Here is a 25159-nt window from a genome sequence, read left to right as displayed (position 1 = left end):
ATATATGAAAAGAGATAGAGTTGATGAGTGATCTATTTATGAATAATATCATGTTTAAATCATCATTAACATCCATAAAGGAAACAATGGATGATTGTTTTAAAAAAAGAAAAACTGATTACTTACTTGTCAATCTTCATCTATTTTTGGCTTTTTTTTTTTTTTTTTTTTTTTTTTTTTTTGGCCGGTATCGGAAATGTTGTCAGGGCAAATAAACTTTGTTATGATGTCTTAAAAAACCTAGACTCTTTCGTTTCTGGACTATTTTAACAACAATATAAGTGCGTATGTGTGAGTGGATTTATTTTTACAAATCATTGCCCGTTTATGATGTTTTTATTTTTACTATAAAAAGAACTTGAACAAAGATTCTTTGCCCCTTCGTAACACGAATGATCTTTCAACCTCAAGAAACTAGAACTCGTCACCTTATCATCACCTGTCACCCACAACCGCATATCATCCGCAACTATCATCCATCGTCACTATCGTCGTTCATCATCCATATCATTCATAATCACATATCATTCCATTGTTCATTCATCAACTTAGTACGATGGTTTCATGAAAAAGTCAACAATATATAGATGTGTGTGCACATCCATTTTTATTTCAAAAAAAAAAGGTATTATGGAAAAGGAAAAAAAGAGATACTATATAAGAAAGAGGTATTACATCATCGAATCGTCGTCATTCAAAAAAAAAAAAAAAAGAAATGATAACTAATATTATGCACTATCCATTATTGTAAAGATCAAAACATCCAACCCACTATCACCAAGGCAATGGCCAAGAAACACATATCGTTACGATGAGAGGGTACAACGACAGGCATAAGTTGATTGGCGCCACTTTTTTGATTATTGTTGGTGGCGGAAGATACGGAAGTAGGAGCCATTCCTGTAGCAGTGGGTAACAAAGAACTAGTAGGAGGTGTCCAACTTTGAGCAGGTAAAGTCCTAATTGAATACAAGTTTTAACCCCCAAATAAATAAATAAAAAAAAAAAAAGAATAATAAATGAGAAAATGGAGTATCATCAATACAATCTCAGGAGTTGACAGAAGGGAGATGATAACATATATTCTTCATTCTTTTTTTTTTTCATTTGACTTACACATTAGCACCAGGTTGAGAACAAACATCTTTGACGGTTCTACTTTGTTCCAATTTGCCAGCGTCTTGAGGACAATTATCATAACATGATAGTTTACTAGAATGCCACTGTAGAATGAATAAAAAAAAATATAAGACAAAAAAGAAAAGAAATCAATGGATTCCTCCTTTTCCATAACTTGTGATCTTTTTCTCCTTACCCTGCAAAGACATGCATATTCTAAAAGTACCATTGAGAAAAAAAAATATATATATTTTAGTGAATTTCTCTTTATGGAAACCCTGATATATATATTTTTTTATATATACCTTCAGATCGACATCCTTTGATATAATTATCTTGATTCTTCAAACAAAGTTCGAATCTAATCAAGAAAGAAAGAAAAAAAAAAAAGAAAGGATTAAAAGATAGATAAAAAAAAGTGAATAGAAACTTACACAGTTTGATCTGAACATAAAACAGGACCTTGAGGTGAAGTTGTTGGTTGTTCTGTTACAGGAGAACCAGTAGTGGATGGTGATGCTGATGGTGTAGATGGATTGTTATTGCTACTAGTAGGACCAGTGGGTGATGCTGCTGCTGCTGGTGGTTGACCTCCAATGGATTGAGCCGATGAAGCATTCACAATGCTTAAAAGACCGATGATGATCCATGTAACCTTCATTTTATTATTATTATTATTATTATATATAGAAAATCAAAAGAAGAAAGAGAAGAAAGAGGAGTCAACAGAAATGATACAAAAAAAAAAAATAAAGGTAAATTTAATGCTATCATTTGATTCTCAGATTCAAGGGGATGGGAGGCGGTAGGGTGATAGTATTATACGAAAGGAGTCAAACAGGCATTTATCAAAGGGGAGAGAAGGATTTTTTTTTTTTTTTGTGTATGAGGAGAATAGAGATTGATTGAGTAAATAATATTTAAACTTTATCAAAAGATCAGGGGAAGGAAAGAAGGGATGAAAAAAAAGAGAATTTTGTGGAGATCCATAAAGGGTGAAAAAGGAGGGAAGATGATAAACAAGTGTTTTCTTTTTTGACATGGCATAAAATATATCAACAAATAAAGGGGATATTCTATTTTTGATACAAAAGTACAAAATACAAAAAAAAAAAAAAAAGTGTTTATTTCTTTAATAATAAATGACTATTCTACAATTTGCTTTTGGCAGCTTGTCGTTCAGCCCTTCTTTTTTCAGAAGCGTCTAATGATAAAATATTAATGAGGTATGCATAAAATCTTCTTTTTTTTTCTTCTTTCTTACCAACAAAAGCATTCAAACTTGCTATAGATTCAGGAGATCGGACACGTGTATGTAGTTGGATCATTTCTTTGTCGTTCATATCATGAAGTAAAGGTCGTTCCATATGTCGAATCAGATCCTTGGTCACTTTTAAAGCTTCAGGTGAGAATAAAGCTGCTTCTTCTGCAAGTTTCAAAGTTTCTTGTCTTATGGTATCCTTGCTGATGGTTCGACTGACAAATCCACATCCAACCATTTCTTCCACTGTCATTGTACGTCCCATAAGCTATACAAAAAGAATCAATTATATATCATAAAGTCTATTTAAAGCAAACAAATATATTTCTTTTATTTTACCAGCATTTCATTGGCCTTGGAATTACCCATAATCCTAGCAACAACAACAAAAAAAAGTATTAAAATCATTCTAATATGTTTGTCTGCTTTTTATTTTTATTTTGTACCTTGGGAATGTATAACTTGAACAAGCTTCACTGCAGAATCCAAGTTTCATAAAAGGGGTTGTAAAAGTAGCATCTGGTGTTGCATAAACGACATCGCACAATGCAAGACTAGTCACTGCAAATCCATAAGCAGGTCCATTGACTGCTGCGATTATCAATTTGGGGAAATCAATCAATGCCGTCACGACGCCTCTACATAATTCAAAAAAAAAAAATGAATTTAAAGAAGTCAGTTTATTTATCTATTTACTTTGTAATATTTCGTCTTATTTCATCGGCTGCATTTCCTTCTTTGGTATGGACATTGGGTCGGTAAAGTTGTTGACCAGAACAGTAATACTTTCCGCGGCCGGTTAATAAAAATACCTTGACACGATCATCCTTTGCTGCCCATAAAAGTGCATCCCTCCATTCCTATTGAATATATACAGTTAAATTCATTACGTACGTTTCCATAACCCTGATATAAAAAGTGATATCCCCCCTTTTTTTTTTCCTGTCAAAAGCATACTTGAGTTAGTAACTTACTTGATACACTTCTTGATTCAATGCATTATAGATATGTGGTCGATTAAAGGCAAATTCATATACACCAGAAGAGAATAAAGTTGTTTCAAAATGTTGGAATTTGGGTAATGACATTAGAATAATAATAAGAACAAAAAAAAAAAAAAAAAAAAAGGGAAGAAAAACGGGAAAAAGTAATACCTTCAAAAATTTAAATTTTATACGGCAGCTGAGTGCCAACCTACGAGAGGAAGATGGGAAAAAGATGACAAAGAGAAAGGCGTAAAGATGGTTTGATTTATTGTTGTGTACAAATAGAGAAAATATATAATATAAAAATAATATTAAAACTAAATCATGTATGTTTGATCTTTTTTTTACAACTAAGACTAATTTTGTTGGGTTTTCGTTTGACTAAGGGTTTTGATACATCTTCTTCTGGAAAGATATCAGAAAATATATCATCATCATAAGTACTATTCTTGTAAAACGGTGTTTCAAGGGTGGTTACATTATCTTGTTTCTTTGCTGTTGGTAGAGGCGCTTCATTTTCATTTTGTATAATTTCCACTGTCACTTGTTCCATTGGCTGATCCATTTCCTTGGTCCTTGACTCTTCGGTCGTCTTAATTGTCATATTAACAAGTTGTGAGGGCGGCGAAACCTGGTATTTTTCGTGGCTACTTGCTTGAGCTTCTGTCTGTTTCAATGGATATTGTGGTGATTCTTGTTGATCTCGCCCCTGTGTAGACGTTTCGTTCTTTGAATGCTGTGGAGATGGTGCCTGTCCTTCTTCATGAATCATCCGTTGAGTAGATGTTTCTTTCACTGATTGTTGTGATGATTGTTGTTGGATATGAGTATATGTTTCTTTCACTGATTGTTGTGATGATTGTTGTTGGATATGAGTAGATGCTTGTTCCACTGATTGTTGTGATGATTGTTTTTGGATATGAGTAGACGTTTCTTCCAATGATTGCTGTGATAATGTATGTCCTTTATGAATAGATGCTTGAGTAACCGTTTTCCCTTCTAGTGGTTGCTGTGAGGATGACAATTGTGTTGATGATGATGATAATGATTTGGATCGTTTTTTCCGGGATAATGATAGTTTTGCTTTTGGTTTAACGGCTGTATTATCTGGAGGATCCGAAGGATTTAATAGAAATGGATTCATATGATTAGCTTGGTCGATTTCCGTCGTCGGCATTGTAATGTGTTCATCAGGATTCTTTTGTGTGGATGTAGAACTAGCCGAGTCTTGCTATTTTAAAAAGGAAAGGCAATCATGATATTAGTATCAAGCACAAAAGACCGTATGTTATCAAGTTTTCTTTTTTTTTTTTTAAAAAAAAGATACCTTTTCTTGGGAATCAGTGGCATATTTCTTAGTATGTTCCTTGGCTTTCTTGGAGAAGAGATCGTGATCTTGTATATATTCTTTGGCCTGAGGGAAAAAAATATAATATAATAAAAAAGAAGTTGACATTTAGTAATTAATTCAATATACTTCATCATATATATATGTAGATTACAATGTCAGCGTCCAAAGGATCGTCTGGATTGGGTGTACCGATCAATTGTTGTAATGAGAGAAGTGTGTTACGCAGATTCATGGCAGGTTTCCAACCTTCTTCGTTGACACCCTTTTTTAGAATACTTGCACAGATACGACCGCCTTCATCGATATTGGGGTGATAGATTGGTGTCTTGAATCGTATTAAAGGTGGTTCAAAAGGATATTTATCTGGTACGGTTATATCAAGTTGAAACAGTCCTTCCTCGTAAGGTGTATCAATCGGTCCTTTCAAAACTAAATATAAAAAGAGAATATTGGTTAGTGGAGAGGAAAGCAGAAATGAATGTAATTTATACACATAAAACAGTATATCCATTATATTACAAACGTAAAACTTACAGGCTTCAAGTTGTGCTAGATTGTCGTCTCGTGGATAACAAATAACGTTGGGAGGAGGATCGTTTTCCAGATTTGCTATTTAAAATAATATTAATAATAAAACTGGTCAGCAAAAAAAAAAAAAAAAGAAAAAAAAATAGAAACCATTAGTTCCTTATAGTTTATAACATTACTTATTTCAAACTTCATTCGACTGAGCCAAGCTGAAGAACTCATGGTTGTAGAATAATATCAGGGGAAAGAGCAGATGTTATTTTTTTTTTTTAAAAAAAAGAAGGGCGAACGGACTATGAAAAGAGGCAAAGCTCAAAAAAAAAAAAAATTGGGTGCTTTATTGTAGCTCGCTATTTCCATTTTTGTAAATGCATAAATTCACCACTGTGAGGGAAGTTGTTTGTTGTTGCTGTCAATACTATAATCAAGGATATGATATTTTATTGGTTTATTGTCACATGATTGAAGTATTAATCATCAATGAGTCTATTGAAACTAGTTTGTTGAGGAGATAAAAGTAATGAGAACATTATAAGGGGTGCCTCCTTTTTCATACCTCAATTGAATATTAAGCTTAATGCTTGAAACAAAAGGTATACTGTAAATATAATGATAGAATGAGTTTTATTTTGCCAATGGTTGAATGACAAAGGTTTCGAATCCTATCGTTTGAATGTCCGCATTTTGTGTGTGTGGTGTGCGCGTGTGGGTAAGATATCCCCATGAATACAATTTTTTTTTTTTTGGTTACTTCTCTCATCTTTTTTGTTCTCATCCACAATCTTTTCTTTTTTTTTTTCTCTCTTTTCCTTTTTATCAATGGACGTTATCATGACTGAACCCAGTGTCGCTCTAGTGTATGCTGACATTAACTTGAAACAAGCAAAAGATTACTATGAATACGATAATTTACAAGTACAGTGGGGGTAAGAAAAGAATTTAGATAAAGAAAAAAAAAAGAATATTTGTCATAGGAAAGAATCAAGATAATAAGTATTAACATGATAGATTTTTTATTATAGGATACAAGATAACTATGAAATATGTCGAAAAGTGGGTCGTGGCAAATATTCAGAAGTATTCGAAGGTGCTAATATGTTGACTCAGGAACGTTGCGTGATTAAGGTACTCAAGCCTGTGAAAAAGAAGAAAATTAAACGTGAAATCAAGATTTTACAAACGTTAAATGGTGGTCCTAATATTATTGCCCTATTGGATATTGTCAGGGATCCACAGGTAAAATTGTAAAAAGAAAAAAAAAAAAAACTTGAAACTTTTTTAATTAATCCATTATTATATTAATAGTCCAGAACGCCTTCCTTGGTGTTTGAATGTGTCGACAATACAGAATTCAAGATTCTCTATCCTCGATTTACTGATTATGATGTACGATATTATATGTATGAACTACTCAAGGTATAGTAAGATTTGCATGAAAAATGACAAACGATACTCAATCATCTGACTTTTCTATTATTTTTGAATCCAATGTGTAGGCACTTGATTATTGTCATTCAAAAGGGATTATGCATCGTGATGTAAAACCTCACAATGTGATGATCGATCATGAAAAGAAACAGGTATGTTATACATATATATATATTTTTAAAAAAAAAAGCTAAAGATAAACATTTTTTTTTCTTTCTTTTCAAACTAGTTAAGGTTGATTGATTGGGGATTGGCTGATTTTTATATACCTGGAACTGATTACAATGTACGTGTAGCTTCAAGATGTTACAAAGGACCAGAATTATTAGTGGACTTTCAACGATACGATTATAGTTTGGATTTATGGTGTTTTGGAGCAATGTTGGCAGGCATGGTAAGAAATATATATATAATTTTAAAGAAGATACTCATACTTATATTCTTTTCTTTTGTAGATTTTCAGAAAAGATCCCTTCTTCAATGGTCAAGATAATTATGATCAATTAGTCAAAATTGCTCGTGTTCTTGGTACAGAGAGTTTACATGCTTATTTGAGAAAATACAATATTACATTGGATTCACATTTTGATGGTATTCTTGGAAGGTATGGAAAAAATAATATTCATTTATTTGTAGTATTAACCATTATATTCCTATTTTAGTTACCCACCAAAACCTTGGACAAAATTTGTAGGACCTACTAACAAAAAGTATGCTTCTCCTGAAGTATTTGATTTACTGGACCGTCTCTTACGTTATGATCATCAAGAACGATTGACTGCCAAACAAGCCATGGAACATGATTGGTTCAAACCTATTCGAGAAAAGGAATCTTCATAGAAATCTTTTAGTTTATTCCATACCCGCTTTTTTTTTTTTTTTTGTTATTCATTCTTTTAGTTTTTCATATTATATATTTATTCGATATGTTTATTCAATAAAGAATTTCAACTTTTTTTTTGTTGTTATTGCTTTACTATTTTCTTTCAGGCACCCATCAAATATATATATATATTATACAAAAAAAAGAGAGCCTGGGACATGATTGGCCACTTTTTCACTGCCTTTTTTTTTTTTTTTTTTTTTTTTTTTTTTTTTGAGGTGGTCGGTGAAATAAGTATCTCCCTCGTTCTTCTTTCCTTCTTTATTCTTTCACATGTATATTTGTCGACAGTTTCTATGGAAAAGCAATAGGCATCACTTTTCATCAACTCCTTTGAAAAGAAGGTTAACATGTTTACCACAAAAGGACCGACTTTTTGCTTTACGACAAGCCATGGCAACTTCATCGCCTGAACCTGTGGATGTTTTGTAAAGTCAACATAGAATAGAACCACCGCAATATTGATTGACCTACTTTTATATCATAGTGTTGTTCCAACTGAAGATGCTCACCAGGTAAATAACTGTATGCCAATATTGATTTTGTTTGTCTTCCAACACACGTTTGTATTTTTTTTTTTTTTAATATAGAGTGAATATACAGCTGAGTGTGACAATCGACGTGCCTGGATTTCTGGTTTTAATGGCTCTGCTGGTAAACTTTCATGATAATATCAAGATATAGATTTCTTTTTCAACTATTTGACTAATATATATATATATATATATATGTATTAGGTTGTGCTATCATTACTCAAAAGAAAGCTGCATTATTTACTGATGGTCGTTATTTCTTACAAGCATCCCAAGAATTGGATCATCAACAATGGACATTAATGAAACAAGGACTTCCTGGTGTACCTACTTGGCAAGAATTTCTTTCGGTATGAAAATAGTTTTTTTTTTATTATGAGTTATTTTTTGATTTATTAAAATTGATTGATGATCAACCCTTTTTTATAGGAACTTCCCAATATCAAAATTGGTATTGATCCCTCGGTCATTACAATAGGTGAAATAATAAAAAAAAATAGGTATAGATCATGAAAAAAAAAGTAACCCTTTATATATATATATATATATATTGTAGATGAAGCCAAAAAACTTGAAGATAAATTATCACAACATGGATCTACATTGGTACCTCTAACCGAAAATCTGGTGGACAAGATTCGTGGTGATACAAGACCTGCTCGTCCAACCAATTCAATCAAAGTGCATGATATCCAATATGCGGGCAAAACTCATAATACAAAATTGACAGAGCTGATGTCTTATGTGACAGCACAAGGATGTGATGGAACAGTTGTGACCAGTTTGGATGAAATCGCATGGTTGTTGAATTTACGTGGATCAGATATTCATTGCTGTCCTGTATTCTTTGCTTATTGTGTCGTAACTCCAAATCAAACACTACTCTACATCAATGACAATAGTGATGGTACTCGCCTGACCAATCTTCATGATCATTTATCTTTGGCCAATATACAACTGCGTGATTATGACCAACTAGCTTCAGATATCAAAAATATGACTGGTGTTACAAAATGGTTCATTGATCCTCACACTACAAATCTTTCCATTATACAAGGCATTAAGGTAACAAGTATTCCTATAGAAATACATTGAATTCAACGTCATCTTATTTTTTTTTTTTTTAGGATCGTGTTCAATATGGTACTTCGATGATACCACTATCCAAAGCAATCAAGAACACTACGGAATTGGCAAGTACTAAGATGTGTCATTATCGTGATGGAGCAGCTGTCAGTCAACATTTTGCATGGTTAGCACATGAATTATGTACAAACGAAAATAAAAGTATACGAGAATACGACGCAGCATTACATTTGGAATCCATGCGAAAGAATCATAGTGAATACGTTGGTTTGGCTTTTGATACCATTGCAGCTACTGGACCTCATGGTGCTATCATCCATTATCAACCATCAGCAATCGATTCTGCCGTTATTGATCCTCGTCAACTTTATCTTTGTGATTCAGGTGCACAATATGTAGATGGTACAACAGATATTACTCGAACATTTTTATTCCTTGGTCAACCAAGTGATTTCCAGAAAAGGGCATTTACTAGAGTTCTTCAAGCTCACATTGCATTGGATCAGGCTATCTTTCCTAAGAAAACAACAGGTGATCTTAGAAAAAAAAATATCATCATCTTTTACTAACTGTTCAATTTTTTTTATTTTTTATTTTTTATATAGGATATCAATTGGATACAATTGCAAGACAACCATTATGGCGTGATGGATTGAACTATCGACATGGAACTGGTCATGGTGTAGGAGCATATTTGAATGTCCACGAAGGACCCCATGGTATTGGTGGTAGAATATCTTACAATGATATTCCACTTGAACAAAATATGTTGGTAACCAATGGTAAGATATATATATATATATATATGATTTTTTTTTTTTTTTAATCATTATCATTCAATACAGAACCTGGATATTATCAAGATGGTGAATTCGGCATTCGAATTGAAAATGTTTTAGCTGTTTGTCAAGCATCAACTCCTTATCACTTTGATGGCGAATATCTTGGATTTGAACATCTGACTTTTGTACCTCTTGGCAAGAAATTAATAGATATAGATTTACTAGATGATAATCAGATACAATGGATAAATGATTATCATCAAAAGTGTAGACATATTTTAGAACCTTTACTTCAAGGCGATAGACAAACTTTGATATGGTTGGAGGACGAAACGGAGCCTCTTTCGAAATAAATTTTTTTTTTGTCCCTATAATTTATTTACCGCTTGGTACTTTTTTTTTCTTGTCTTCTTTTTCCGCGTTTTTTTTTTTTTTTTTTCTTCTTCTTTTTTTGATACTTTGTTGTACCTATACTTTTCATCTTTAGACTTTTTATTTTCTTGTTTCATATACAAATTACTTCGTTTTATCCTTTGATTAACGTTGTGAAAAGATACCTTAGTTGGAAGCAACAGCAACAAACAAAAACAAATCTACGATGCAACAAAATATCTCTTTGCGTCAACGGTTAACCAAAAAAACCTTAGGAGAAGTTTCCACTAATACAATTACGACTACCACAGCTGACGTTTCGACCTCAGATTTTCGTCAAGTCAATCCTGAATATTGGTCAAGAACATATCGCAAGGCATTTCCTACTTTTCGGTTTTTTTTGGATAATATCGACGATAAATTCAAAAAGTCTTTGGAACGAAAGATCAAGTTATTAGGAGGAGTAAGTATCTATACACACACACACACAGACAGTCTTAACTCATATATAATAATATATTAATTTCTCTCTTATATAATTTAGTTTACCGACTTTTTTTATTCCAACAAATGTACTCATATTATTACCTCAAGAGCCTTCGTTGAAGAATTACCAACAAAGGACGCTGGAGAACCATTACAACCTATGGAGACCAACCAAAGGGGAAATGACCAAGAAAACGTACAGCCTATCAATAAGTAAGTATTTTTATCACTACTTAAATCTTATAGTATTTCGTTTTAGACCTCTAATTATATATATATAGTCCTGATATCATAGATGCCTCAACCTCTACTGTTAATAAGGTAATTAAGGAAAAAAAGAATAAAACTACTTTTTTGGGTATCTAGTAGGAAATTATATTCATTCTTTTTATTTCCTATTGTAGAAACGAATTATTGCCAAGGATCCATCACAACAAGACTTTTTTGACAAGGCGTCTGCCATGAATGTTGAAGTTTGGAGTTTAGCAAGTAAGTAATTATCCCAACAAAACTCTTCAACGTTATATTCATTTTTTTTTTTTTTTTTTGAAAGAAATGTTATGTGTAGTTAGTGCACTTATGAATAAACCAGCTATCCATAGTCCTTCGATCAACCGTGGACAACGCCATGAAAATTTGGACAAGATGTTAATGGAAGAAAAAAGATATGGCGTCAATACAGGTCACCGCAGCGGCCATGCACCACGTCCAGTGTACGTGACTTTCAACGATTACTATACCAAAGTAGAAGATGTTACTGGTGTCCATGCCCCTATTCTGGTTAGAGAATTCCCATCTCCTACATTCGACCCTCAAACTCCTGAAAATGCTCGAGCTTATCCTTGGCCAAAGCTATATCTCAAACAAGAAAATGGACGATCTCCATTTACTCCTCCTGAACAACCGAATCATTCATCTTCACAGCCTCAACAAACACGGCATATATCAAAAAAACCTGTCTGTGCTACCACCACTGTTTCATTGCATCATCAACAACAACAACAACAACAAGAAGAGATACCATTACAACAAAATCGCCATCTAACAAATACAATGCTCCCACCTAACGCCATTGCAATTAAAAATACATACATACCTCCCAATACCAATTTCACTGTAAAAAATGACCATCCACAACAACAACAACAACAACAACAAGATCAATCATCAATGCCACAATCTCCTTGTCAACCACAAGATAACAACAGTAATAGTCCAAAAATCGATAATCAAGAAAACAATCCATCTGCTGACACCATATTACATGCCTCTCCTGATATTTCTCAATTGACATCCAAAACACCTTACACCACCACTATTTTCCCATCTACTATGAACACAAGTCAATCTACCAATAATACTCAGCGAAGCAAACTGACAAGCATGCATCGTACACATCAAGATGGTACATCTGATAAGAATGGATTTAGTAAAAATGGAACTCCTTTAAATGAAAACATGACAAGAATGGATCGAAGGATGATCAGCAATCAACGAAATTCACGTGTAAATGCAAGTGCAAACCATATCTTAGGTGCTACTACTGCTGCTGCCAACGCTAATACTGTCGCTACTACATCTGCTACATCTGCTAGTCCGGCTACTACAGGTGTTACTACAACGGGTTCACAAGCTACTCCATTACGACCTGCCGTGGCAGCTAAACTTGCTCATGATCAAGCTGAACGGAAGAAAAGGGAACTCACTCGAAGACTGGCAAAGGAAAATGCGAAATATTGTGAAAATTGTGTCGTTGTTTATCAAGATTTGGAAAAGGTAGGATATATAAAAAAAAAAATGAGAATGGATGACCAAATGTATTCACTTATTTATTGACCGTCAATAGCACTTACAAGAAGAATCTCATCTAGCATTTGTCCGGGATCAGAACAACTTCAAGGAATTGGATATGGTACTGGCGACTACCAGAAGATTACATCGCTAGTTTTTTTTTTTTTTTATATATATTTCTTGCATCTATTCCCTCTCGTCTTTTGGATTCATAGTTACATCACTTCCTTTCATTTTATATAGTGTCCCTTCCTTTTTTTTTTTTTGTTTTACCCTTATACATTTACATATATACATACTGCCCGTGTAGTTATAGTCATTGAATAAAAGAAATAAACTGGAAGACACACTTTTCTTTAATATCATTAGTGTTATTATATACGTTCTCTCTGTAGTTGATGATATGGACAAGAAGAAGACCGTATTTTTTTTCTACCGTTAATTTTGTCATCAAAAGCCAAATTATATTACTGTAGGCTCATAGAATCCTAATGATATTGGAAAGAAGATACTCCAGTATATGATGATCTCGTTTTCATGCATCAGTTTTCTATCTTAGGCATGTTTCCGCACATCTTGTCTAAACTACCGTCGCAATTGCAAAAAAAAAAAAAAAAAAAAAAAAAAAAAAAACCTCAAAACAAGCCATACCAATAATAATAATAAAAAACTATTGTAATGATAAAGATAAAGAGGGTCTAAAAAATCCTACTATTATCTATCCTTTATTTCAAGACTGACAAAAAAAAAAAAAAAGTACTACAAAAAAAAATATTGTGGAAAATAAAAAGAAAAAAAAATAATAATGAAGAAAGAGAAATTACAAAAAGGGGTCATATAAAAAGCAAACTAACAACTAGAAAGAAAAGTAATAATGGGTTTCACTAAAAAAAAGTATATACTATAAGGTGGGGGATGTACCGTTTTGAATTTTTTTTTTTTGGGTGTGTGAGTTTTACCTTTTGTTCTTTTTTGTCCTTTTTTTTTGTGTATGTATTCAAAATAAGAGAATGGTAAGAGAAAGAAAAATGATGGAGAAAGTGATGATGATAATAACAGAAGAAAGAAATGGATGTATGTATAATAAAAAAAAAAAAAAAAAAAAGAGGAGGAGGGAAATAAAAAGAGATGAGATACAAATATATTGATGAATGAATATATATGAATATATATATATATGTTGTATATATAATAAAACAAATCCAAAGACTATCATGAAAGTTCATTCACCAAAAATTTAGGCCAACGTACCACTGATACTTCCTCGAGGTTTCTAGAATAAGTAATTAAAAAAAAAAAAAGAGCTTAACATAAATCTGTTTTGATCATCCTACTTGCATAAAAAAAAAAAGATACTTACTCCATGATTGGGTACTTTGTAGGGACCATCCACATCTTTTTTCAAAGATCCAGCTTGCTTAAAATCATCCAAAGAGTGATATTTCTCCAACAATTGCTTGAGTTGATCATCCACCTTGCATTGTTTTGTTTTCTTTGTTTCCTTACGATAATGAAGATAAGCCCAGAATTTTTCAAGACCATAAAGATGACCATGTTCCACATCCATCAATGTCAATTCTTGGAAATCTTCAAATACATCCTTACGGAAACGCTTTTCAAGACCATAAGAATAAAATCTAAAGATACATTCAAGTCCATAACGATAATCTTGATTGGCATCTTCCACAGCAAGTTTCTTGAATTCACGATACATACGTTTGTTGAAGTGATCACGTAAAAAGTGAGACCAGAATCGGAATAAAGTATTCATTTCTTGAGATTGACCCACACCGAGCTGTTTGCGTTCCTTGAGAGCCTTGGCATGATATTTGTAATATTTGTGTTGGACAAAACCCTTTTCCCGTAAAAGACTATGTGAAGGATGTTGGAAGTTGGGAATAGAATGAGCCATATCCATAGAAGAACCCAATTCAACAGATTTGCTAAGAGATGAAGCGATGTCACTAGGATGATATGCTTGATCAGAAAGAACCCAACCAACATCAGCATGATCCACCTTTTTGTTGTTACTATGATTATTGTTGTTTGTAGATGACATGGTAAGAGAAGAAGGAGTAGCAGTTGATCGAAGACTTCCACTGTAAAAGGCACTGCTTGGAAGTGATTCAGGTTGAACAGGATAAAATCGAGGACCTTGTTTCTTGATAGGCTTGGCTTCAGCAGTAGTAGCATTAGTAACTTCATCTCTTTGTTTGTTGAAAGCTTCACGGTCAACAGTAGCCACCTTTTCATTCTTGGGTTTGTTGGATCCACCCAAACCAGATTCATATTGATAAAGACCTTCGTTAATCATATCAGAGATTTCATCATTCATCTTGGCACGATCAAAAGAAGCATGAGAACGATCACGTTTACGTTGAGTCACAATCATAATACGAGCAATCATATCATCATCTGCGTAATCATCATCATCTTCGTCATCAAATTCAGAGTCGTCATCGGATAAGTAATATTTCTTGACAGTATTTGGTCGGCTTCCATCCACCCATTCATCATCAAAATCAAACAAATCATCCTCTTCTTCGTTCTTCACCTTGGGTTTGCTTGGAGTACTGGTTTGTTTTATAGATGATGGTAATGTTGGGATAGGACTAGTCAATGATTTATTGGAAGGGATGGGTGTAACAGGTGCTGAAGTTGCGGCAGCGGTATTGACGTTACTATTGTTGTTGTTGTTAGTTGAAGTAGTTGTGGTGGTGGTTGTAGTACTAGTGGTAGTTGTGTTGTTGTTGTTGTTGTTTGCGGATGGACGAGGAGGCAAGATCCACATTTCCCAACCTTCACGCTTGCGAATCTTGTTGTCAGAAGTCACTTCAACTACTTGACTTTGAGTAAGAGCATCACGAATCAAAGATAAATCAGTGGATAATCCCTTGACACGATTGAAGTTTGCCAAAAAAGCCAAATCGATAAAACCATTCTTGTCCATTTGAGTACGTAAATAGATATCCTTGCACAAATTGTCAATACTGAAATAATATTCGATTTGTTGGGCAATGTACATCTTGAGTGTATCTTCGTGTACATACACAGGGCGACGGTTATTGAAGGAACGATGATGGTTGTTTCCGTTGCGCATAACACGACGATTTGATGATCCATTTGATGAGTGTGATCGATCTCTGTGGTTGTGAGTAGAGGTGTGTTCTTTGTTCAAAGGCCGAGGAGTAGGAGTGGTAGGTTGAGAAATAGGTGTTTCTAACTTGTTAACGACAACAGTTTCCTTTTCCTTGTTGGCAATAGATGATTCCTTGGTATCGGTTTCCTTACTAGTTGTAGTTGCTTTATTATTGATAGTTTCCTTAGTTTCTTTTTCTTTAGGAGGTTGACTGGTACGGCGAGGTTTTCGTGCACCTTGTGTCTTTTTGTTGCCATTGCTATTATTTCCACGATTAGAACCATGACGAGGAGTTGAAGAAGAGTGAGTAATAGTAGGAGTATAAGGAGTACCACGACCTTTAGCTTTAAAATGATAATAATAATAAAAAAAAAAGTGATTAATTTCACAATAAAAAGGAACCTTTTCAAGCATAACTTTAATTGTTGGTAATTTACCTTTGGGAACCACAATCTTTTCTTCCTTCACTTCTTCCTTATCTTGTTGCTCTAAAGCTTCTTTTGGAGCAGGCCATGAAGATTCTTCGTTTTCTAAAATAATATAAAAAGTTATTACATCGATTTTATTTGTCTTTATATGATCTATTTACCTGGGACAACAGTTGTTTTGACAGATTGTTTAACTTGCCATACGTTGACTTTAGGAATAGGAGCTGGAACGACTTGGGATTCAACTGAAGTCTTTTCAGTCTCTTCGACAGGTGGATTAACGTTCGTAGCGCTGACCATGATAGATTTGTCAACTTTATTGTTTGATAAAGGAAAGAGAAAAGGAAAAAAAAAAGGTTCACTCCGGTATTTTTTTTCTTTTGTAATAGTCAGGGCGGCACCAAAAGCCACTCTTTCAAGCCACTATATCTAAGCGGTCCTTCAAAAAGAAAAGAGTGATCCGAATGAAAGGGGGGTCTTCTCAATGGTTTACCCCTGATTTTTCTTTAAGCAACCTTCAAAAGTCATCAACCATATTAATGAATAAAAGTGTCACTAGAGCTTAAAAAAACAAGTTGACTTGAATAGTAGTGATATCTACTCCTTTTTTTTTCTTTTTAAAAAATCATCATCCACAGTGGCTTTCATTTCTTTTTTTTTCTTTCTTTTTTTTTTTACTTCTCTTTCTTATTTTTTTTCCTTCATAGTGAATTGTTCTACCTAAAATTTATCACTTCTTCCAAAATAAAATATTTGATCATCATTGCAGAAATGAGTTGTTGTGAAAGGTAATGATATAAAATAATCAAAAATATCTTTTTATTTTTTTTGACTCTTATGATAATACTTAGATTAAGTAAATGGTATATAATCACAGTAAACTTTTTAATTGCATGTTTTGGTTGTGGATTGATGGCGTTTGGCTTGATGAGTAGTCAATTGAAATTTAATGATGCGATCCTATTCCCGGTGAATATCATAAAAAGTAAGTAGTGATAATAGTAATAATCGGGTAATTTCCATAAAAAATAAAATAAAATAAAATAAAGTAAAAAAAAAAAAAAGATAACTCCTTATTGACTGACTGGCTGATTCTTTAACTCTCTTTTTTTTTTTTCTTCCCCTTCTTTTCTTTTGTAATACAGTGATTAATATCTTGGGTGTATTGATTTTATTTACAGCTGTGATTGGAACCATTGGTGCATTTTACCGAGAACGAAAAACAATTCATATCATCTACCTTGTAATAGCCATTATTGCTTTTGGATTTCAAATGATTACTGCAGTTGTGATTTATCAATTAACTGCCAACGCTAAAACGTGGTTAAGTGTCACTTGGGCAGAGGCAACAAAGGATTATCGTGAATATGCTCAAAACAAGGTATTCTTTTTTTTTTATGCGTAAGGGAGAGCGGAATTTAGACTTTATACTTTTTTTTTTTCTTATATAGTTCTCATGTTGTGGATATGCTAACTCACTTGATCATCCGGTAGTCAATCAATTCTGTTCAGCAACAGATACTAAAAATAATCTTCCACCATGTTTCGATCCACTAGTTCATTTCATCAGACATGAACTAAAGAATGTATATATCGTTTTATTTGCTGCACTCAGTGTAGAGATATTGGCCATTTGTAATGGTATCACTCTGTTATGTACAAGAACAATAGATATTCCAGAATCAATTGAACTACAGAAACGTAAAGTAAGTTCTGCAACGTTGATTGATTCAGCCATTGATCAATCTTTGGATATTACTGGTACTAAATATCATCACTCATATATTAATCATGCAAATTAATCATATAATTTTTCTTTTAATATCTAATAAAATTAAATTAAGTGTATCAACAAAAAAAAATACGAAAACATTAATTGATAGTTTATGTGTTCATCATAAAAAAAAAAAAAAAAGAAAGAAAGTGTATAAATCAGGTCCTTAAAGGGTATGATTAGTTGGTAAAATATTACTCCGCGAGGGATGTGACGTTTTTAGTGCGGTTTTGGAAAAGTCGAGGGTGCAATTGAAGGAGGGGGTGGAAAAAGAAACAAAAAAAAACACAGTTGAATTTTTATTATTGTTTTCTTCTCCCTTTTTTTTTTTCTCACTTTATTGTATTTAAAGAAAGAATCATCATGTTCGGTCTTCGCAAATTCAACACTCCTGTTGTTCGTCCTGTTGCTCCTTTCATCGTTGGTGGTGTTACTGTACTTTACTTCGTCGCCAAGATCCAAGATGCTATGATCAACTGTAAGCAAAACAAAAAAATATATCATTGTTAATATTATCTCATTAACTAACTGTTATCTCATTTTCATTTTATAGCTGATGAATACAGAAACGACCCTAGAAACCCTGCTTGTACGTATATACTTTTTTTTGAAAAAAGGAAGGACTAGAGATCGCGAATAGAGAGGAAGTGAAAAAAAACATGCATATACTCATTACTCTTTTTCTTTTTCTTCTATCTTTCATTAGTGTCTGCTGGCAAGAAGGATCACTAAACGCATTGTATTGTACTCGTTTATTTACCAACTTCTCTCTCTCATCATTATATATACTTTTTGATTATTATACATTTATGTTTTTATTCAACTACTCGTCCAATGTTCGACAATGATTCAAAACAAAATAAAAATCAACCTTTTTGTAGAACTTTACATTATTTGTATATCCTGTTTGTATTGTGGAATTCTATATATTTTTTTTTTATTGATTGATTGGATGATGATATTTAAATATAAATATATATATATATGTGTGTGTGTGTATTTGTGTATGTGCGTGTATCTATATATGTGTGCATGAAGTAGGGTATATCTAATATTCTAGGTGGATGTTATTGTAGTGATAGGTTTCCAGAGATGCATAATGTGATCGTAGAAGGAACAAGAGGCAATAAGATCATCAGTTTCACCAGAAGAAGAGGAATGATAAGACCAATCAGCACCATAGGCCATGGATTCATGATCAAGGAATCGACTTGTAATCATCAATTGATCAGTATCAATAACAAACGCGCCAGCATGCATAGAAGCAGATAAAAGAGTGGTAGGTTGAGTTGGATGCCATTTCAGTCGCCAAATACCTCCGCCTTCAGTATGTACCTTGGCTATAGGTTGCCGAATAGATCGAGTATCCCATAAATATATATGTTCATCATAACTACCAGTTGCCAACATATATTCACGATGAGGATTGGATTGCATTGTTGTCACACCCATTTCATGTCGTCTGTTGCTAAAGATAGGTGTTTCCACGCCCATACGCGTATCCCAACCCTTGAATATCATATCATCTGCCCCGGAATAAATGCGATGTGGATCCCAATAATCAAATGCTGCTATCCATGCTTCCAAATCGTGAGCATGCCAAGATTCCATCACTTGCCATTCAGAATTATTGTTGGATACCAAGGAGAGATCACCGTTCGAGTGAGAAACAATACATTGCGTGGAAGTAGATTCGGGAAACCGTCGTGTAGACCAATCCAAAGAAAGGCACAAGTTGGAATGATCTTCTGTCACTTGAATATGTTGTTTTTGTACAAAGTTGGTTACATTGTCTTCAGAAGTCTGGAGAGCATACAGAGTGAGACCACCAATAGAATCCGCTACACCAAGAACTTGATCATTGTCGATAAGAGAATGACACCACTTCATATCCAAAATAGCTGGTGTTTCAATCATTTGCTTTTGAATCAAAGATAAATCAGTTCCTTCATTTCCACTGTTTTCTATACAAGACACGTCAAAGAGATACAGTTTTCCTTTTCGTATTCGAGACTCTTGCTGATCTTTTTCATCCGTCAATTGATAAGTACCACAAGCTAAATAGTTACTATGATCTTTAAATGGACAAAATTCTGTCGAATCTGCGCTGTAGACAGTATCAAATGATATAATAGACTTGGCTTGATCGGTCATGAAGAGTTCAAAAAAAAAAAAAAAAAGAAAGGGAGAAAAAAGAAAAACGAAAAGAAATGTAAAGGGCGGTGATGGTGGCTGATTTGTTCACTTTCCCGCTTTCTTTTAATTTTATCAATGCGCAGTTCGGCCTTCTCCCACTTTTTTTTTTTTTTTTCTTCCCTTTCCAATTTTATTATACGTTATTCTTTTTTTTTTTTTTTTTTTTTTTTTTTTTTTATGAAAAAAACGGAACCTCACAAACATGGTACCTTGAGTGAGGATTTACGTTTACACAATCTATACAATGCTTTAAAGTCATCTCACTCAAGTGCCAGTATTCGCTATTTGGAACGACTGAAAATAGCTTCTGTCTCTACCATTGACCAGCTACTATGCAAAATAGCTTCTCGAGCTCGCAAAACTCAACAATCTACTATTATATCAACTTCATCATCTCGATCATCAGATATATGGCCTATACATCGACTCTTGGCTTGTTTTGATGTTATTTTAGATGCTATGAAACAAAGATCTTGTCCTTATGATCTTTTGTCTATCAAGTCCTTCAAAGCTTGTGTGCGTCTGGTTCTTGAAACTCTAGGTAAAACAGATGACAACGATATGGACATTACCAATGAATATGGAGGGGATTTTACCAAAGCTGCTACTCAACTCAATGGCTCGAAATGTTGGTGTAAACTCCTAGAACATCTTGCTCGACTGACTCGACGACGAGGGACAACAATGACTACAACAAAAACGGTGGAAAGAGGACTCGTCAAAGCTATTTTGAAGGATATTCAATTACAGCAAGCTCATCTACGTATTTTCTTTTGGTCTACTAATGTGACAGAACAAGATATGTCTCCTTATGTACAACACTCCTCTTTTGATCACACAATGATGACAGCAAAAACATATGGTCTTCGTGGTCTTTTCGCTCAAGTTTCCTTCTTTGGCTCTGATTTGATCATGCATGGTGCTTATCGTCGACTTGTTTGTCAACCTCTCTTTTTCTATTTTGGTCATAGTTCTCTATCTCAACATACTGAAATAGCAATAGCATCCTCTACTAACACCTCCTCTTTGATAATTGGACAACAAAACCATGGCCGATTATATTCAGCTCATCATTTATCGTTATGCAAGGCAGCTACTCAGTTACTAAATGCTTTGTGCAAATTCGAACAAGAACAACAAGGCGATAATGAAACAATATCCCATGGGCAATATTCTTGGATTCATTTTGTTGGGTCATCCACGTTAGTATCAATTAAATTGGCAAGAACATGGTTAGGTATCTTGGATCATTTATTACAAAGTGAAGAATATTCAACGGCTCAACAAACAGGAACTACAACAGATACATGTCGAATATTTTATTGTATGACAGCTGTATTGATGAAATTACCACCACAAAGCAAAGTATACTCACACTTAATACCACGTCAAAAACGCAATAGCAACAATGAATCAACAACAATATGGTATACAGCACTCCCTCGTTTCTTTGCACAGTTTATATATTATTTACAACAAACTCAACTGAATGGATCACAACATACCACCGTCAACACTAGTCAACATGTCAATGATTCTATTGGAAGGAGACAAAGAACAAATATATTGAAATCAACATATACTTTGGACATACTAGTAAAACTTTTGACGCGACTTTGTCATATTTCTTGGCGATGCTTACTTTCTACGTTGGATGGAAAAACTCTTGGTAGCAAAAAAGGATATGATGGTCATATGGAACTGTTGGGTGAAAAGTTGACTGGTTACTTGACGAACACATTGATGGCGTTTACTGCGTTTCCTATTTCTGTGGAAGCTCTTTTCTCTATGGCCACGGATGATGGAAATATTGGAGACACTACCGGTATGAATTCTACTTATTTGCTATCAATGGATATCTGTGCAGATGTGGTAATAAGGGGTTATTTCGGATTGACAAGTACGACCATTGAACTATATCAAACATGCTTGGAACCTTTACTCGAAACACTAATGCAGCATCTTCAAGTGGTACGTTCCTCGTGGCGAATGAAGCTTGGATCTAGATTGGCCTGGTGCATTCGTTCTCAAATGTCTTTACTCTATGCTGATAATAAACTGGACAACTCTCCCTTACTTTCTCGATTCCAAAAGTTGGTGATTTATTTACTACATGATGATGGCGCGATTGATCAACTGGCTGGATATTCAACGGGTTTAGGAAAATATATTTGGGAACCTACTATCATGCAAGCTCGAGATGGGTTGGTGGAAGCAGCTTCTTTCATTTCATCAACTTCAGCGACGATACCAACATTATCATCATCATCTTCTTCTTCCTCAACAGGAATCTTGGCGAACAATTATACGGTAAAAAAAAAAAAAAAGTTAGTTTCTATTTTTTTTTAAACAGGCTAATTCTTTTTTTTTTTTTTTTTTTCGTTCATGCAGGACAACGATAGACAGCCTGGACCTACTTCACTACATGCCACATCACAATCTATTTTTAGGACACCCCAGAAAATGTTACAAGTACTAGCAAAGGCGAAAAGGGCATTGGTAGCATTGGAAAAAATATCACGACATCCACGAGCTTGTGAAAGGTTGGCGGAAACAAACATACTGGAACTAGTAGAAGTTGGTATGATCCCCTCATATGCATCCAATCATACTTCATCACCTTTCAAAATATCAATGGATAATATTGACACTGTGTCGACAGGATCAACATCAAATGACGACGATTACCAACGCTTTTCAGTACTACCGATTCAAGTATGGACCGTATATGGCTTATTTGTAGGACTTGTTGCATCTTTGGCTGAACGAACATCATTAATGCGATCCAAACTACGGCAAGAACAACAGTTGGTGGATGTTATTATGGGAATCCTTTGGTCCACCATTGGAAAACAATCGGCAATTTTATTACAACAACAACAACAACATCAATCATCCGAAGATATGATCAAGGTATTTCAGCATGTAGTGAAAGCATCCATTCAAGTGGTATATGCTTATAGATATGACAGTGTAGCGGCCATGGAATGGTTAACCTGGAAACAAGAAATTGAAGATGGACGATCATTGACACTAGTATCAGCATTATTAGCTATTGTGGTACCGTGGTGCAACGAGACTTACATTAAAACTGGTTGTGGAGAAGGTGACAAGGAAAGACATTGGTGGATGATCTATAGTGGACAAATCAATAATGCTTCGACCCTTTTGGAACATCTATCTCTTTTTGGTGAATGTGGAAAACAATTAATTCAAGATAATGCCTCTGCTTTGCAAGATATCACTCAATGGATGGCAATTCTTTCTGATATGGCAATTGAACGCTCATCATCTGGCTTGATAGACTCACATGGAATCAACTCAGTTCACAATTTGGAAGAGAATATGGGCGAAAAGATCGACGGTGGTGATGATGATGTGGAAAACGTACAAGAAGAACAACTCTATATGGACTATGATGGAAATGACGATGGCGATGTTTCCTCTTTTATATTTTGCGACAATCAAGACGAAGATTACAAAGAGGATGGCGATTCAGACAGTAATATGATGGTTGATTTTACAGTATTGACATCTCCAACACCGAGTAGTGACAAGACAAAATGTTTAGCACCATTACTACGTACGTTGATCAAATTGATAACCAGCCGGGAAAATTTGAAGCTATTGATTCTCACGGATGGATTTACTCGCATGTTTGGACCACTTTTATTTACGCTGCAAGCTTCTACATGGCATGATGATAAAATGGAGGCTGTACTGGAGAAATACGGTATGGGAATACAACTTGGTCAAGCTTTATGGAAACGTGTGGAGGACTTGAAACGACTATTTCAATTTTTTGGACAAAACGAACAAGATATCAATCATCGACACGAATTGACAGCAGTGGCATTGGTATATGCATCGTTTTGGAATATAGATCACTGGCAATCTACTTTGGGAATATTTGGTTTTGATACAAGTCAAGAATCAATTGTCTACTCCACAAGTCCTTTTGGTATTATTTGCCATATGTTGATGCTTGATGATGATGATGATAAGCAACAACAAAATGATTTCTCAACTACAATGGAAAAGAAACAAGGTAGAAGATGTGCAGCAGCCCAAGCGATCACATTATTGGCATATTCCTTTCGATTACCTTGGCAACAACAATTAGACGATGCTCTGGAAAATAATCAACAAAAATTGGATCAGCTTTTAGTGGAACAAATGACAAAGAATAGACATTTGTTGGATGATAGCAACAACAGAATAATTTTATTACAGACAGATGATGCATCGAATCCTATTCAAGTCAATTCGAAAGATCTCACTTGGATATCTCCAGCATTTGCAGCCATGCTTAGCGACCATTATGCCGAAACAACGACGGAATCTTCTATCCAATTACATGACATTACATTGACAAGTCTACAATATTTTATCCATGTCAGTCAATTGCTTCAGAATCACTACAAACAGCAACAACAGGATGATATGATTACAAAAGATATATTGGATGACACCAAAAATGAATGGAAGGATGTCATGGTGGTAGTACATATGGCTGATCGATATAGTAGTCCTATAGTTCAATTGCTAGGTGAAAGGTGGATTATGAAACAAATCAAGAAAAAACAACCTGATTATCTTTCTGGATGTCTGGAAGCCTATTTATATCTGCGGGACAAATATCATGGTATGGATGGTGGTGGATTGAAAAGTACTTCTTGGCCATTTGGGCTTATTTTGAATCAATGTATGAAAGCTCTTTTACTGGATACAATCGACTTGATAGAGACGACAGCATTCAATAATATGACCGATATCAACAACAACAACAACAACAGCATCGAAGATATTGAAGCTTTCTGCAATGCCGCTCTTGTTTTACTCCAACACCCATCATCATCATCATCATTAGATTAGCTATCATTTTCTTATCTTTACATAGTTATACCCCTCATCTTTACTCTGTATAGAATCATCTCAATAAATACAACTCCCATATACAATTATTTATTTACTCAAAATAAATATAAAATGTTCTTTTTTTTTTATTTGTTATAA

At 34.1% G+C, this 25159-nt stretch overlaps 12 protein-coding genes across 12 annotated transcripts; 6 read left to right on the top strand and 6 right to left on the bottom strand.

Moving 5' to 3' along the window:
- Positions 1-696: 696 nt before the first annotated feature.
- BX664DRAFT_326542 (uncharacterized protein) lies at positions 697-1814 on the bottom strand. Its single transcript, XM_051544250.1, has 5 exons — positions 1554-1814; positions 1425-1480; positions 1316-1335; positions 1117-1223; positions 697-959 (listed from the first exon to the last, which is right to left on the bottom strand). Exons 1-5 carry the CDS (start codon positions 1778-1780, stop codon positions 755-757), a joined length of 615 nt encoding a protein of 204 aa, XP_051403730.1. The 5' UTR covers positions 1781-1814; the 3' UTR covers positions 697-754.
- A 422-nt stretch (positions 1815-2236) lies between these two features.
- On the bottom strand, positions 2237-3483 carry BX664DRAFT_276262 (ClpP/crotonase-like domain-containing protein). Its single transcript, XM_051541316.1, has 6 exons — positions 3355-3483; positions 3077-3240; positions 2827-3018; positions 2720-2753; positions 2384-2648; positions 2237-2323 (listed from the first exon to the last, which is right to left on the bottom strand). The coding sequence occupies exons 1-6, from the start codon at positions 3466-3468 to the stop codon at positions 2271-2273; spliced, it is 822 nt and encodes a 273-aa protein (XP_051403729.1). The 5' UTR covers positions 3469-3483; the 3' UTR covers positions 2237-2270.
- A 1179-nt stretch (positions 3484-4662) lies between these two features.
- BX664DRAFT_81126 (ubiquitin-conjugating enzyme/RWD-like protein) lies at positions 4663-5539 on the bottom strand. The gene is made up of 4 exons (XM_051549747.1): positions 5425-5539; positions 5252-5326; positions 4869-5146; positions 4663-4780 (listed from the first exon to the last, which is right to left on the bottom strand). Exons 1-4 carry the CDS (start codon positions 5465-5467, stop codon positions 4679-4681), a joined length of 498 nt encoding a protein of 165 aa, XP_051403728.1. The 5' UTR covers positions 5468-5539; the 3' UTR covers positions 4663-4678.
- A 443-nt stretch (positions 5540-5982) lies between these two features.
- Positions 5983-7556, top strand: BX664DRAFT_326529 (kinase-like domain-containing protein). The gene is made up of 7 exons (XM_051544249.1): positions 5983-6171; positions 6268-6481; positions 6551-6661; positions 6742-6825; positions 6903-7067; positions 7129-7277; positions 7336-7556. Exons 1-7 carry the CDS (start codon positions 6065-6067, stop codon positions 7511-7513), a joined length of 1008 nt encoding a protein of 335 aa, XP_051403727.1. The 5' UTR covers positions 5983-6064; the 3' UTR covers positions 7514-7556.
- A 192-nt stretch (positions 7557-7748) lies between these two features.
- On the top strand, positions 7749-10354 carry BX664DRAFT_326515 (peptidase M24, structural domain-containing protein). The gene is made up of 9 exons (XM_051544248.1): positions 7749-7984; positions 8044-8071; positions 8147-8210; positions 8294-8439; positions 8519-8567; positions 8646-9154; positions 9217-9706; positions 9781-9957; positions 10021-10354. Exons 1-9 carry the CDS (start codon positions 7830-7832, stop codon positions 10308-10310), a joined length of 1908 nt encoding a protein of 635 aa, XP_051403726.1. The 5' UTR covers positions 7749-7829; the 3' UTR covers positions 10311-10354.
- A 31-nt stretch (positions 10355-10385) lies between these two features.
- BX664DRAFT_326499 (uncharacterized protein) lies at positions 10386-12775 on the top strand. Its single transcript, XM_051544247.1, has 6 exons — positions 10386-10792; positions 10874-11028; positions 11097-11136; positions 11220-11304; positions 11369-12591; positions 12662-12775. Exons 1-6 carry the CDS (start codon positions 10556-10558, stop codon positions 12758-12760), a joined length of 1839 nt encoding a protein of 612 aa, XP_051403725.1. The 5' UTR covers positions 10386-10555; the 3' UTR covers positions 12761-12775.
- A 594-nt stretch (positions 12776-13369) lies between these two features.
- On the bottom strand, positions 13370-13909 carry BX664DRAFT_81001 (uncharacterized protein). Its single transcript, XM_051549746.1, has one exon. The coding sequence runs from the start codon at positions 13830-13832 to the stop codon at positions 13491-13493; it is 342 nt and encodes a 113-aa protein (XP_051403724.1). The 5' UTR covers positions 13833-13909; the 3' UTR covers positions 13370-13490.
- Positions 13720-16495, bottom strand: BX664DRAFT_276251 (uncharacterized protein). Its single transcript, XM_051541315.1, has 4 exons — positions 16335-16495; positions 16183-16275; positions 13967-16089; positions 13720-13879 (listed from the first exon to the last, which is right to left on the bottom strand). The coding sequence occupies exons 1-4, from the start codon at positions 16471-16473 to the stop codon at positions 13844-13846; spliced, it is 2391 nt and encodes a 796-aa protein (XP_051403723.1). The 5' UTR covers positions 16474-16495; the 3' UTR covers positions 13720-13843.
- A 345-nt stretch (positions 16496-16840) lies between these two features.
- On the top strand, positions 16841-18080 carry BX664DRAFT_326496 (Tetraspanin family-domain-containing protein). Its single transcript, XM_051544246.1, has 4 exons — positions 16841-16961; positions 17025-17158; positions 17319-17554; positions 17625-18080. The coding sequence occupies exons 1-4, from the start codon at positions 16945-16947 to the stop codon at positions 17973-17975; spliced, it is 738 nt and encodes a 245-aa protein (XP_051403722.1). The 5' UTR covers positions 16841-16944; the 3' UTR covers positions 17976-18080.
- Positions 18081-18267: 187 nt separating this feature from the next.
- BX664DRAFT_326494 (ATPase, F0 complex, subunit J) lies at positions 18268-18835 on the top strand. The gene is made up of 3 exons (XM_051544245.1): positions 18268-18425; positions 18501-18536; positions 18654-18835. Exons 1-3 carry the CDS (start codon positions 18311-18313, stop codon positions 18677-18679), a joined length of 177 nt encoding a protein of 58 aa, XP_051403721.1. The 5' UTR covers positions 18268-18310; the 3' UTR covers positions 18680-18835.
- Positions 18836-18897: 62 nt separating this feature from the next.
- Positions 18898-20118, bottom strand: BX664DRAFT_326492 (WD40-repeat-containing domain protein). Its single transcript, XM_051544244.1, has one exon. The coding sequence runs from the start codon at positions 20099-20101 to the stop codon at positions 19004-19006; it is 1098 nt and encodes a 365-aa protein (XP_051403720.1). The 5' UTR covers positions 20102-20118; the 3' UTR covers positions 18898-19003.
- A 202-nt stretch (positions 20119-20320) lies between these two features.
- On the top strand, positions 20321-25129 carry BX664DRAFT_356721 (uncharacterized protein; the record flags this gene model as incomplete). Its single annotated transcript, XM_051547910.1, has 2 exons — positions 20321-22453; positions 22535-25129. The coding sequence occupies 2 exons, from the start codon at positions 20321-20323 to the stop codon at positions 25016-25018; spliced, it is 4617 nt and encodes a 1538-aa protein (XP_051403719.1). The 3' UTR covers positions 25019-25129.
- Between the last annotated feature and the right edge of the window lie 30 nt (positions 25130-25159).

This window comes from Halteromyces radiatus, assembly GCF_025201355.1.
Source record: "Halteromyces radiatus strain CBS 162.75 chromosome Unknown BX664scaffold_2, whole genome shotgun sequence".
In the NCBI taxonomy this organism is placed as follows: domain Eukaryota; kingdom Fungi; phylum Mucoromycota; class Mucoromycetes; order Mucorales; family Cunninghamellaceae; genus Halteromyces; species Halteromyces radiatus.
The sequence above is the reverse complement of the archived record's forward strand: the minus strand, read 5'-3'. Positions and strand labels throughout refer to the sequence as shown.

Bases quoted from the DNA above. Each gene is read 5' to 3' on its own strand.
- BX664DRAFT_326542 (XM_051544250.1), bottom strand. From the start codon at position 1,780: ATGAAGGTTACATGGATCATCATCGGTCTTTTAAGCATTGTGAATGCT. The intron at 1,336-1,424 runs GTATATATAAAA...TGGTACTTTTAG, and splicing joins CAAAGGATGTCGATCTGAAG to AATATGCATGTCTTTGCAGG. The intron at 1,224-1,315 runs GTAAGGAGAAAA...TTCATTCTACAG, and splicing joins AATATGCATGTCTTTGCAGG to TGGCATTCTAGTAAACTATC.
- BX664DRAFT_276262 (XM_051541316.1), bottom strand. From the start codon at position 3,468: ATGTCATTACCCAAATTCCAACATTTTGAAACAACTTTATTCTCTTCT. The intron at 3,019-3,076 runs GTAAATAGATAA...TGAATTATGTAG, and splicing joins ATAAGACGAAATATTACAAA to AGGCGTCGTGACGGCATTGA. The intron at 2,754-2,826 runs GTACAAAATAAA...TGTTGTTGCTAG, and splicing joins TCAAGTTATACATTCCCAAG to GATTATGGGTAATTCCAAGG.
- BX664DRAFT_81126 (XM_051549747.1), bottom strand. From the start codon at position 5,467: ATGAGTTCTTCAGCTTGGCTCAGTCGAATGAAGTTTGAAATAA. The intron at 5,327-5,424 runs GTAATGTTATAA...TATTTTAAATAG, and splicing joins TCGAATGAAGTTTGAAATAA to CAAATCTGGAAAACGATCCT. The intron at 4,781-4,868 runs GTAATCTACATA...TTTTTCCCTCAG, and splicing joins ATCCTTTGGACGCTGACATT to GCCAAAGAATATATACAAGA.
- BX664DRAFT_326529 (XM_051544249.1), top strand. From the start codon at position 6,065: ATGGACGTTATCATGACTGAACCCAGTGTCGCTCTAGTGTATGCTGAC. The intron at 6,662-6,741 runs GTATAGTAAGAT...TCCAATGTGTAG, and splicing joins ATATGTATGAACTACTCAAG to GCACTTGATTATTGTCATTC. The intron at 6,826-6,902 runs GTATGTTATACA...TTTTCAAACTAG, and splicing joins TCGATCATGAAAAGAAACAG to TTAAGGTTGATTGATTGGGG.
- BX664DRAFT_326515 (XM_051544248.1), top strand. From the start codon at position 7,830: ATGTATATTTGTCGACAGTTTCTATGGAAAAGCAATAGGCATCACTTT. The intron at 8,440-8,518 runs GTATGAAAATAG...CCTTTTTTATAG, and splicing joins CTTGGCAAGAATTTCTTTCG to GAACTTCCCAATATCAAAAT. The intron at 9,958-10,020 runs GTAAGATATATA...CATTCAATACAG, and splicing joins AAATATGTTGGTAACCAATG to AACCTGGATATTATCAAGAT.
- BX664DRAFT_326499 (XM_051544247.1), top strand. From the start codon at position 10,556: ATGCAACAAAATATCTCTTTGCGTCAACGGTTAACCAAAAAAACCTTA. The intron at 11,029-11,096 runs GTAAGTATTTTT...ATATATATATAG, and splicing joins AACGTACAGCCTATCAATAA to TCCTGATATCATAGATGCCT. The intron at 11,137-11,219 runs GTAATTAAGGAA...TTCCTATTGTAG, and splicing joins CAACCTCTACTGTTAATAAG to AAACGAATTATTGCCAAGGA.
- BX664DRAFT_81001 (XM_051549746.1), bottom strand. From the start codon at position 13,832: ATGAACTTTCATGATAGTCTTTGGATTTGTTTTATTATATATACAACA.
- BX664DRAFT_276251 (XM_051541315.1), bottom strand. From the start codon at position 16,473: ATGGTCAGCGCTACGAACGTTAATCCACCTGTCGAAGAGACTGAAAAG. The intron at 16,090-16,182 runs GTAAATTACCAA...ATCATTTTAAAG, and splicing joins AAAGATTGTGGTTCCCAAAG to CTAAAGGTCGTGGTACTCCT. The intron at 13,880-13,966 runs GTAAGTATCTTT...TACTTATTCTAG, and splicing joins ACAAAGTACCCAATCATGGA to AAACCTCGAGGAAGTATCAG.
- BX664DRAFT_326496 (XM_051544246.1), top strand. The intron at 17,159-17,318 runs GTAAGTAGTGAT...TTTGTAATACAG, and splicing joins CCCGGTGAATATCATAAAAA to TGATTAATATCTTGGGTGTA. The intron at 17,555-17,624 runs GTATTCTTTTTT...TTTCTTATATAG, and splicing joins GTGAATATGCTCAAAACAAG to TTCTCATGTTGTGGATATGC.
- BX664DRAFT_326494 (XM_051544245.1), top strand. From the start codon at position 18,311: ATGTTCGGTCTTCGCAAATTCAACACTCCTGTTGTTCGTCCTGTTGCT. The intron at 18,426-18,500 runs GTAAGCAAAACA...TTCATTTTATAG, and splicing joins CCAAGATGCTATGATCAACT to CTGATGAATACAGAAACGAC. The intron at 18,537-18,653 runs GTACGTATATAC...ATCTTTCATTAG, and splicing joins CGACCCTAGAAACCCTGCTT to TGTCTGCTGGCAAGAAGGAT.
- BX664DRAFT_326492 (XM_051544244.1), bottom strand. From the start codon at position 20,101: ATGACCGATCAAGCCAAGTCTATTATATCATTTGATACTGTCTACAGC.